Raw genomic sequence first — 11,934 nt, forward strand, 5'->3', positions numbered from 1 at the left:
TACTATATCTGATTTTAAAAAATAAAATATATAACAAATATCTATCTCGTTTAGTTACCGAGCGTTTTGATTGGTTGATTATACTTCGAGGAGCCATTTTCAAAAACTGTGCAGGTGCCCCAAAACAAGACGTGCACCGATAGATAAAACGTTAGATGTTATCTTAGGTAACAGTGCTGTATTTTATAATCATATGTACACATTATAGGTTCAATGTTCTGTTCAGTGTTGATTGTTATGTCATCTTTGATTGTTTTTCTATTTCCAAAAAATTTAAAAGTTCGGTCATAAAAACATTTTTGTCATTGTTTATTTTGATTAACGTTTCTGGCGTGCCAGTACTGTGTAATTGTAAATTTTTAAAGTTGATATTATATAATATCGAATTCATTTATATGTATAAAAAAAGAAAGCATACTCCTCAGCTTTTCCTAGAAACAGATTAATCAATAATAAATGGTTTACTGTTGTGGTTTGTAAAAACATGATAATTTTCACCTCATTGTGTTATTTAAACTAAAGCTATGGCATTTTATGATAACCCATACTATAGTCTGTCCCAAATTATTGCTTTCATCGCTTTTTGATGATTTAAAAAAAAACAAAAAAAAACTTCACATACCTGTAAAAGAAATACAGATGAAATTGAAGTAAAAGGGATAATATCCCAAATATCTTCATTGACACATTATCATTTTTCAGTCATAAAACTTCACAGGAATGAAATCAAATTTCTTACGAAGAATTATAATGGTTTATCTTTTTACCATTTGGAACCCAATCTAATTAAAATTAGATCCTTCATGCTTTCGTATTTGATATGTCGCTGTGAGAGGCCCTCACAGCGACATATCAAATACGAGAGCATGAAGGATCTAATTTTAATTAGATTGATTCGGAACTCAATCGGTATACCTTGCACATTTTTTTTTAACGCTATCATCCGGGCTTAATTATGGTTGATGCAATGCAAAATCCCCATAGACTTTCAATTTTGGGTTGTGTATTGAAACGTGAAGCGGTAGAGGGGGCATTTCAAAACAGATGATCTAGACATTTTTCATATTAGTAAATGAATGTAGTTAGAGCACAAAGAAATTTATGATTATCGAAATATCAAGCGAAAAGTGGTGGGAGCAAAAACTCGAGACAGAGCATGTATAATACATGTTTTTTCAAAGCAAGTGCTCAAAAGAATTGCATTTATTTTCAGAACATTAATACATCTGTTCTATATTAAATATTTTCAACTCTTGATATTGATTTGTTGCAACTGCTACCATTTTGTTCATTCAGTTCCAACTATAAGTCAGCATTATATGTGACAGTGGAGCCGACACCTGTTTACTATGAGTCAGTTCACAGAGCTGAGGGGGCTTTACCACCTGAGGGAAACCATCGGCTCAGGTAAATTATACACCTGTGGAAACTAGCAATTAAATTTCATGCACATGTATGTCACATAAGTTATGATTGCACGTAGTTTATGTGCATTAGAGCAATCATTATTTATCACATTGAAATTCTCAAACTGTCAAATGGTTTATTTGTATGACTAGGAAGTGTTTATTTTGATATGTTTAAGATTTAATGATTTTGTTTAACTTTAAGTACATGTACATACTAATTATGTATGTTCAATGAATGCTTGAAATGTACAAGTTTTTCTCTTTAGAAATCTCATGCTATGTACTATTTACTGTGTATTTTAAAAAGTAACAAAAATATTATATACATGTATATATCTAAGATAGATGTGAAATCCATGATCTTAATACCAGGTGTATTGTATGGGCAGAATATTTTTGTAGTTGATGTATGTGAAATTTTTTAGGTGGATTTGCGAAGGTGAAGTTGGCTTACCATGCTCTGACAGGGGAAAAGGTTGCTATCAAGATCATGGACAAACGCTCGCTTGGTGTAAGTGTTGTTACCAAATATGGAAATTGTAGGAATATAATGATTCATAAAATGAAACTTATTCAAATGCTCACTCTGTGTAAGTGTTGTTACCAAATATGGAAATTTATAATTGTATGAATATAACGATTCATAAAATGAAACTTATTCTCATCAAGATGAGTGTATTACAAAAAATGATTTTGAGATTTTGTGAGGAAAAATAAAAGTCATGGTGGTACAACATTTAATGTAATTTTGTACCAGTTCTTGATGTGGAGATTTTGTTTTGTAGGAAGACTTGCCAAGAGTGAAGACAGAAATCGAAGCCATGAAGGACCTGTGTCATCAACATATCTGTAAACTTTACCAAGTGATTGAAACAGAAACCAAGTTCTTCATGATTTTAGAGGTTTCTTAGCACCTGATTATTTCATTTATATGAAGATCTCAATTTTTTTTATTGCTAGTATAGATATTAAGTTTTAAAAAAATACATGAAAATGCACTTATTCCCCTTTGCAAATCTTGCAATAAATACGAGGGTTATCCCAAAATAGCGTAGACAAGTGGTGTTACTCAGTTAGTCGAAGACAAAGGAAGATGAAATTTGTGCCACCAAGGGTTCAAGAAATTTGCATTCAAATAATGTTTTTAAATCAAATATTGTTTGAGAATAAATTAGTGAAATAAAAGCATGTTAGATCAGAAATTCGACATGCAGCGCAATGTCAAAAACAAAAAGTTAAAATCAACCTAATGAAATGAAAATTGCGAGGAAAAGTACTGTTCGAATGCAAAAATTCAAATAAAACATACATTGGTATTTGATAACAATTCTATTATTTATTCAGAAAATGTTTTGGCTATAACAAAACTTTCAAATATTTTATAGCGCGTTTTGTGACAAGTTAAAAAGTTAACTCGTAATAAAATGACGATTTCAGCGTTTAAGGCGGCGCAGCAGTAACTGATACAATTTTGTATAAGACCATGTAATAAATCCTAAGCGGCTTTGGAAGTAACAAAATGAAATTAACAAAATCGATTAGAAATGCGTTTTGTGAATGAGTAGTTAAACAACATTGAAAATATTTGAACAAATATGATGGCAATAAGTAGAAAAAAGAAACCCCTACTGTATCAATGGAGGTCAAAATGCTGAACGACACATTTTGATAAGACGGACGTTACAACAAGTAAATACAGGGCAAGTTTGGAGCCGACAGGTCGTTTGTACTTAAAAAAAAATTTAAAAAAACAAACTAGAAATATATGTTGAATGTGCACTCAGGGTACATGTTCAAAGATAATATTTTTTCTAAGACATTTCGGAAATAAAACGTAAATGTTATCGTAAATGATGTGGAGAGTTTAGCAACAACGTAAAACTGGAAATTTTCGACATCGCACATTGCGCCACCTGGCAAAACTTGTTGTTACTAATTATTCATTTTCTCAAGAAATAAATAAAGTACAGATTTGAATTTTTCAGCATTATTTGCGAAAGGGTCATTGAAGAAAACATAGAAGTCTAATGAAATTGCAGTGAACAGATTATAAATTATGTGTCCTGTCTACATTATTTTGGGACAACCCTCGTACCTACCATATGGAGTGTATTTTCAAATTTTTGGCATGAGAGCAAATACCTTCCTTTTCTGTTTTTCTTGGCCTTACATGCTCTAAAAGTCCAAGGAGAAAAATCTTCTCTGCTTTTTTACTAACTCAATGTCTGCAAGATTCATTTTTTTCTTTGATTGGTGATTCGTTTCAGTATTGCCCTGAGGGAGAGTTGTTTGATTACATTGTATCTAAAGACAAGTTGTCTGAGGAGGAAGCCCGAGTGTTCTTCAGACAGATAGTGGCAGCTGTAGCGTACATACACAGTCAGGGCTACGCCCACAGAGACCTCAAGCCAGTGAGTGAACAAAAATATACTCATTTTGTGAGCTGCTGTGGAATCATTAATATCGGTGATGGTTCAAATTTTGTTGATTTTTGGCCAATTTTAGGTATCCTCATCTACAAATTTACATCCCCAAATACTTATAAGTTAGATCTTTTATATATATATATTATTCATTTAAAAAAATATTAAAACAGAGAGAAAAGAAATCCCTCATGAATTATATTGATTCCACAGTAGTACATGTATAAAGATAATTGTTATCATAAAGAGCTAAAATTTCCAATTCCCTGCATACGATACAAACAGCTTTCAAAGAAGAAATAATGATATCATTATTTTATGAAAAATTTCATGTTATGTGTGTTCATTTCTTCAGGAGCAGATTTAGAATAGGGCCATTATAAAAAATGGCTTTTCTTTTTTTGTAGGAAAATTTGTTACTGGATGAGGACCAGAATTTGAAATTGATTGACTTTGGTTTGTGTGCAAAACCAAAGGTAAGAAATGTATTCCAAAATATCTTATTTAACAATGTACCTATATATAACAAAAATTTTAAACAAGAAATCTAAAGACTACATTATATACAGTGCTCTTGATTTTCAATAACTGGGACCATTGAATGTCTCCAATCATAATTCAGAAGAGTACTTTATTCTAGTTGAATATGTTAATTTTCTTGATTATCATTATTTCATTGACTTAACTAAACAAACCTTCACCATTCTCTACTCGAACTCTTAATCTAGTTTTATTTTTAATTTTGTGTGGTTTTACCAGGGTGGGATGGACAGTCAGCTGTTTACCTGTTGTGGGAGCCCTGCTTACGCTGCACCTGAGCTGGTGTCAGGCAGGGAATACCTCGGATCAGAAGTAAGGCTAATTAAAAATCTAAATATTACAATATATTTTTTCTTTTCTTCAAGTATTTGGTCATGGTTGTATATTGTTAATGAAGTTCACTAGCAGGTGGTAGGTATTTACATGCACAAACTTTCCTTTCAGGCTGATCTGTGGAGTATGGGGATTTTATTATATGCTTTACTTTGCGGTTATCTACCCTTTGATGATGACAAAATCCCATCACTTTATAAAAAGATTCAGGTAACTTTTAAAATTCATCTTCTGATCACTTTTAAAATTCATTTATATTAATAAATTGTTTTGTTCTATCAATTTCATATTTGAAGAATTTTCTTAATTTACATATGATGAATGTGCAATAGATGAAATGAAGTTTGACATTAAAGTAAACAGATTTTCATTAATTTTATTTACAGAGTGGTAAATATGACACACCATCATGGCTGTCAGATGAGAGTAAGTCACTGATAGCATCCATGTTACAAGTAGACCCCAAGAGGCGGGTCACCATTCGACATCTTCTGGCTCACCCGTGGTTAATGGCTGATGCCCAGTGTCCAGTGGAGTGGCACAGTAAATATAAGGTACTTGGTTTGTAACCGCTTCTATTAGGAAATCATGAACCTTAAGTTATTGTGTAATCATCATTAATCATGTGGGACCATGTTCGCGGCTTTCGTGGATAACCCTTGCCCACAACCTTATATCCCCAGAAACTTTTACAGTCATTTATTTGATATTAATTAAAATTTTTTATCCTGATTACTCTACTAATGAAAATGCGTCTTCACGAACCAAGAAAATTTTGGCTGCCCACTAACATTGACCCCCATGAATAAAGATTATTCCACAGTAAATGTGTCTTAATTTTAACATTTACTGAACTTTCTTCTTGCCATAAAAAGTAACGTATATTTAATTATATATCATTTCTTTTTCTAGAGATGTCTGGATGAAGACTGCCTCACTGAGTTAGCAGTGCATTATGGGAAGACAAAGAAAGATATGGAAGCATCTGTTTCAGAGGTAAATTTGTTTAATATTAAAAGATAAGGTTTACACAAAGGATAAAGAAATGACTTAAATACCTAAAGTATAGGAGAATCTTTCAAATTTAAATTCCAAGATATCATTCTACATGTATGGAGACTGAATGCATACCTTTATCTTTGCCCATATGTTCAGGGGTCTGACTAATATTTTTGCTTTTTATTTGCAGTTTAAGTTTGACTACCTTACAGCCACCTACTTTCTTTTGCTGGAGAAGAAAATGAAAGGTCGACCTGTAAGGCTTCTGAATAAGATCAGAAATCATGAAGGAACATGCAGGGTAGTTAAATTTCATTATTTATCTCAGTATTTATCATAAATGATGTAGCTATTTGAGAGATTCCGCAGGCACCTGACATTATGTATTTTTCTTATTATAAAAAATATACCTTTACCTATAATTACATACATTGGAAGAATAAATTTTCTATTATGAAAAAAATAAATATTGTCAGGTGCCTGTGAGAGTTTCATATCATTTACATTGGGGAAATGAAGAAATGATAATGATTGTTGTAAAAGAAACAAATGGCAAGATGAAATTATAAGCTAAAAGGAAATGTAGTTGCATGTCATGTTGAATCTACTTGTACTGTACATGTGTTAGCAAATATTTAGTGTAAAAAATACTTGTTACTAAAAAATTGACCCATGAATTGGTGTAAATACAGTTATATAAAGATGGTATTTATTTGCTATGAAAACATTCTTTTGTTAATTTTAGGAAAAAAGAAGTCACAGTGCAGATGATGCAGCCTGCTATGAATTGGTTTACTCCCCACGAATTGCAGCATCTGAGAGACTAGATTCTCCCAAACCCAACAATAACAACAAAGACCTTGGGCCCCGCCCCACAACGTATGGAGGCTGCGAGGAGAGGGGGAGGAACCGGGCTAGGGAGAGGCTGCCTTTCTCATCAAAAGAGGATGAAGAAAATGAGAAAAATTCTGCAATCACTAGACAGGACAAAAGTGGTAGAAAAGACGACAAAGAGAACTTTGCTGTTCCTCTTACCCCAGGGATAAGGACACCAAGGCCGAAAGGTGTGAAGACCCCCTACCAGCAGTTGATGGTGCCCCCCTCCAAACCAAGGTCACCACTGATGGCCAAACAGTTAATACCAACATCTCTGGATGACACTTGTAAGTCAATTGGCTGTCTACATATCTTTTTTTTAAATCATTGACATTTGGTTTATATAAAAATACAGTCAAACTTGTATAAAGCAGTCACCTCCGGGAGGCACCCAAAGTGACCGCTTAACAGAGGTGACCTTTGAATAGAGACTTGTGAATTTGCCAACATCAAATATCTTATTAAAATAATTATCACAATAAAACAATAATGTATCAAAATGATAGATAAAGTAATCGATTGAATGTTTTTTATAGTATCTATTATAATTACAAATAAGTACAAATACATGCAATTTTTGTATTTTTTAAAATTATTGATAAAAGTCACTACATGGTAAAACCTTGTCGCTGACATTTTCACAATTATAACACTAACTATCTTCATGAGTACCGTATATATAAAAAAAACCAAGCACTTCTAATACAAATCAACAATTAAGTTTTTAACAGACTGTATCTGAACTTAAATCATATTATGAAATCAAGCAATTTTCTCTTGCCTCGCCGCGGACATTTTTGACACCTATTTCATTCATGTTTATAAAACAAACATTGTTAATACATGTTTAAACAATTCACTTGATTCCCATTCGTATTTGATCTGCCAATTATGCATTATAAATACATCGATTTATTTGGTTTCTCTCGCCTCCCTTCAAGCGTATAATTATTGTTTACGTTTATCACCTGACATTCGGAAGCCATGTTTAAAAATCCCCGGGTGTAAATCATGTGACCGGCCAAAATGGCCACCTAATGCAAGTCGACTGTACAGTTTCGGATCAAAATACGATGACCGCTGACCGCGTTAGACAGGTGACCGCTCTTTAGAGGGCAATTATATAGAATTTTTCATTGGGAGGAAATAAAATGACCGCATACGAAAGGTGACTGCTTAATAGGGGTGGCCGCTTCGGCAGTTTTGACTGTAATAAAAGTTTAACTCCAGTAATTCAGGTTTTATTTGTCAAACTCTGATTTCATTACACCATTTTCCAAATAATTGAAATCATAATTGAAATGCACACAATTTACATGTAGGCATAGTTTAGAGAAAGGGAGAGGGGCAACTGACAAAAAGTCACCTTTTATCATAACATCTAAATTTAATTCATAAAGGAAAAATATTACATGGAAATTTATCCAAGTGAGAATCATTTCCCTCATTGAATTTTAATATTCAAAGATAATCCTTTCATTGTACATGTATGAACAATTCATTATCATTTCACGGCAGATGACATGGTGGTTAGGGATATTTACATCAACTGTCTTTTATTAACAGTGTCCCCAGGAAAGTCGGACAACTCAATGATGAACACAACACTCTCTCCATCCCGATCTTATGATTCTCAACTCAACAAGCTCCAAGATCTCCCCACTCCACTCAGTGCTAGCAAGAGGTCAGATTATGTTGTATTAGTGTTGTTCATTAATGCGGTATATTGTTATTCTTTAAGAAGACTTTGATAGAGCTACATCAAACTGATTTTTCCATAAATATGGTTGAGGGTTGTTTTGTTGTTGCTTTTCATTGCTCTGCTAGATTTCATTTCTGTGCACTACCAAAGTTTTAAATATTTAAGAACAGAAAAAAATGAATGTCTCCAAATCCTTATATGTTTGATCGTAATTCTGAATAGTTCTTTCAGTATTTCTAAGCATTAGGTTTGAACTTATCTCTCTGGATTGCTGAAGTTTTAGCTGTAAAATATTTTATTCTGATATTATAGTTTTATACTTATAGTGAAAAATAGGAGAAAAAAATCTTTTTTGCACTTTTTTCATTTTTGGGGCACCCTAAACCACATCATGAGCTTTAGTAGCTTGGCTTGGCAAAACATACAGGGCCACCAAGGTCAGAAGTCATGAGGGTTTACCCTTGTGTTAATTATGAAATTTTAGAAAGAGTGTGATCAAATCTAACAGGGCTGCCTCAGCAGACGGCTTGGAGGGAGAGTTTACTCCGAAGTCTCGTAAGGCCTCCGTGTTTGGGAGTCTGGAGAGAATGTTCAACATGCTGACCCCTAAAAAACAGACCAAGTCCTCTTCTGATGGTCCCAGAAAGGTCAAGGTAAGCTGCTCAATTTAGTTTTCCTGTGGCTATTTTTTATCGATTTTATACACAATGAATCTTTTAAAACTTGCATTGTTCATTGTCAAAAGAAGGCAATTTGGATTTTATGGGTTTATGAAATGTGTTTTATTGTTTGTTTGTTTTTTTGAACTTTTAGGCTTTACACAATATTTTCCGAACAAATGAAACCAATCCTGAGTATGTACTGGAGAAACTGAAGGAGGTTGTAGAAGAAAAGTGTGTTCCGTATAAACAGAGCGAGTAAGTTTTTAAGAATAAATGTTTTAGAATGTCTACTGGACCAAAAATCATAATCACAGCACCAGATCTTTATTAAATATCAGTTAATTTGGGACTTCTAATATATATAGATAAGCAATTCTTATGATACTTCATGTACAAATTTATGTATGAAAAGAAATATTGATAATTATTCAATTGTTAGTTATTTAATTTTTTCCGTTTAAAACTGAAAGAATATTAAAATGGTGTTTAAATTCTTTTGAAAATTTGAATAAGAAATATATTCACGGTTTTTTTTCTCCAGCTATACACTTCGCTGCACTGTGATGAGTGATTGGTCGAGAGTTCAGCTGGCCTTTGACCTGGAGATCTGCACGTTACCCAAGGTTCCCTACGTAGGAATCTGCAGGAAGCGAGTCAAAGGTGATACCTGGCACTACAAGAAGCTCTGTGAGGACATTTTAACTTCCTGTAAACTGTAAGTCATGCTGTGGTAAGTCTTCACTGCAAGGTGGGCAGGACTTTTTTTCTTAGCATGGGTGGAAGATTTGAATTGTTTTTGTTCTTTATTACATGTAACATTTACATAATCCAGGTTATGATACATTTGGACACAGTTGTCTCATTTTTTTTCTAAGAATGTGTGGGAAATTGGAAATGCTGTTATTACTATTTGATATTGAGAATATTTTTTTGCTTTAATTAATATCCTCTTTCCTCAAATGGTACAACCACATGGTTTGTGAAGAATCTTAATATCATCAAATTTTACTTTTGTCTTTTAATTTAAGTCTTACGAAACACTTTATAGTGATTGAAAGTCTTCGAATTTAGTGACTTGTTGTTAAATTAATCATCATGAAATATATCATTATTGTATATAATTCTGAGATTCAAACATAAGTTGGGCTTTTATGACATTGATGTTCTGTTGCTTTCTGAAATACCAGTGAATGAATAAACTTTACTTTTAGAGGAAGTTTACTTCCGAAAGAAATTCCAAAGCATATAAAGAAAAAAACCATGATTTGAATCATTATGTAACTTTATAAATATTAGGTAACTGCATTCTAACGAAGTAATTGAAGTTTACTTGACGCTCTCTCTGCAAAGGAAACAAGGTACATGTAGTTCAAAAATACATGTGTGCACAAACAGTGAAGTTTGCCAGCTGTGTCATGGAATCATCTGTGATCAGCCAAATAATTTTCTTGTCTTTGACAGAAATTAAAATACCTAGCAATGAGATAATTTTTTTTTTAAAAATGTTTAAATTAGAGTTACCCCCCTTATTTAGAACTACTTAAAAAGTTATCCTGCAGTATAAGAAAGCTTCAGAACAATAACCTCAAGTCCTGTTTATTTGATAACAGTATCAAATTTGTGTATAACTTGTTTACATATAAATACATGTACATTATAGTGATACCTGTATTAAGCGTCAATCAAAATTGTCTGGGGTTACTTTTAACATCATTTCTTTTAACAACACAAATTTCTCCTGTTCTCTTTTAGGAAATGATGAATGGTTGTGATACATATATGATATTGCCTTGAAGAGTACTACACATCCTGTACCATCACATCTCAAGAACACTAGAGGCACTTTATAAACATCTGTGATTTCCCTCATCAAAGTCTACAAGCTTCTGAAATGGTGCTTTAGTGAATGTTTTAAGTTTATGAAAAAAAGCAGAAGAAAAAAAATGGAAACAAAGATACTGAGTTTTAGCTGTGTGTGAATGCAATGCAAGAGGATTGTATTTCAAGAAAAATTGATGACCTTATATAATGGACAGTGATATTGAAATTATTTTTATTGGTTTTGTTGCTGTCCATACTTTATTCTTTACTGTAACCCCACCCCACTCCACCTACTTACTAACCATGATTCACCTCTGTACATGCACACAGGCCCTTTTGTATTTTTATGTTATTAATTTGAGTGCTAGAAAAATATGAAATAGGATTCACAGCTTTACAGAATTACAGTAATGTGGAAAAAAGAACACCTTACCAGTAATATAAATTCAGAACTTTACCTTGGTTTTAAATGATGTTAAAATATGGATTCTTTTTTCTGCAGTTAGTGTAGTTTTTATTTAGTTATTTATTATTTTAGTGGTTAGTTATGTTGAAAAATTGTTTTTATATTTCAGAATACACATTTTATGTAATTTTTAATATTTCATCTTTTTTTCACTCGTACATTGTCAAATGTCCAGACTGTCGATAATTTCACTATTTGTAAATAAGACTGATTTTCTTTCACCTCTTTCCTTTCTCACTCTCTGTCATTCTGGTTGTCTCCCTTTGTATATATACATGTATCTGACCCCCATTATTTTGTTTTGACTGCCCCTGTGTGGGTAAGTTGTACTGAATATCTGCTCATTACGGGTATACTGTCATACCCAGGTTATATATGGTACATAAACACTTAAAGGAGAAGCCATTGTTATTTCTTTGTGAAGAATTACAAATAAACATGTAAACGGGTGAAATCTTATAATATTTGATCAATATTGTGTTTGCGTTATTTTTCTTCTTTCGTTGGATTCGTGTTCACTTCAATCCAATCTTTATCAAGAATGAAATTTGCAATGTGTAACGAATGGAAGGTAATGATTTATAAATGTTTTTTAGGTCACCTGAGTAAACTCAGGTGACCTATTGGTATCTGTTTTCGTCCGTCGTTGTGCGTTAACAATTTTACATTTTTAACTTCTTCTTAAAAACTACAAGCCTAATTG

General features: G+C 32.6%; 1 protein-coding gene across 3 annotated transcripts; it reads left to right on the forward strand.

The window, feature by feature from the left end:
* The first annotated feature begins 78 nt into the window (after window positions 1-78).
* Window positions 79-11,704, forward strand: LOC128165808 (maternal embryonic leucine zipper kinase-like). Of its 3 annotated transcripts, none has more exons than XM_052830647.1 (17): window positions 79-167; window positions 1,297-1,407; window positions 1,835-1,920; window positions 2,195-2,311; window positions 3,677-3,820; window positions 4,240-4,308; window positions 4,592-4,684; window positions 4,817-4,915; window positions 5,092-5,259; window positions 5,618-5,701; window positions 5,895-6,005; window positions 6,450-6,867; window positions 8,147-8,264; window positions 8,767-8,935; window positions 9,096-9,199; window positions 9,486-9,674; window positions 10,697-11,704. In XM_052830647.1, exons 2-16 carry the CDS (start codon window positions 1,350-1,352, stop codon window positions 9,661-9,663), a joined length of 2,016 nt encoding a protein of 671 aa, XP_052686607.1. In that variant the 5' UTR covers window positions 79-167; window positions 1,297-1,349; the 3' UTR covers window positions 9,664-9,674; window positions 10,697-11,704. The 3 variants fall into 3 exon arrangements, with proteins under 3 accessions (XP_052686607.1, XP_052686606.1, XP_052686608.1); XM_052830646.1 differs by having other exon boundaries at window positions 9,486-9,659; XM_052830648.1 differs by having other exon boundaries at window positions 8,791-8,935; window positions 9,486-9,659.
* The last annotated feature ends 230 nt before the right edge of the window (window positions 11,705-11,934 follow it).

The sequence above is a fragment of the Crassostrea angulata genome, chromosome 10, assembly GCF_025612915.1.
Source record: "Crassostrea angulata isolate pt1a10 chromosome 10, ASM2561291v2, whole genome shotgun sequence".
NCBI classification, from domain to species: Eukaryota; Metazoa; Mollusca; class Bivalvia; order Ostreida; family Ostreidae; genus Magallana; species Magallana angulata.

Bases quoted from the DNA above. Each gene is read 5' to 3' on its own strand.
- LOC128165808 (XM_052830646.1), top strand. From the start codon at position 1,350: ATGAGTCAGTTCACAGAGCTGAGGGGGCTTTACCACCTGAGGGAAACC. The intron at 2,312-3,676 runs GTTTCTTAGCAC...GATTCGTTTCAG, and splicing joins AGTTCTTCATGATTTTAGAG to TATTGCCCTGAGGGAGAGTT. The intron at 4,309-4,591 runs GTAAGAAATGTA...TGGTTTTACCAG, and splicing joins GTTTGTGTGCAAAACCAAAG to GGTGGGATGGACAGTCAGCT.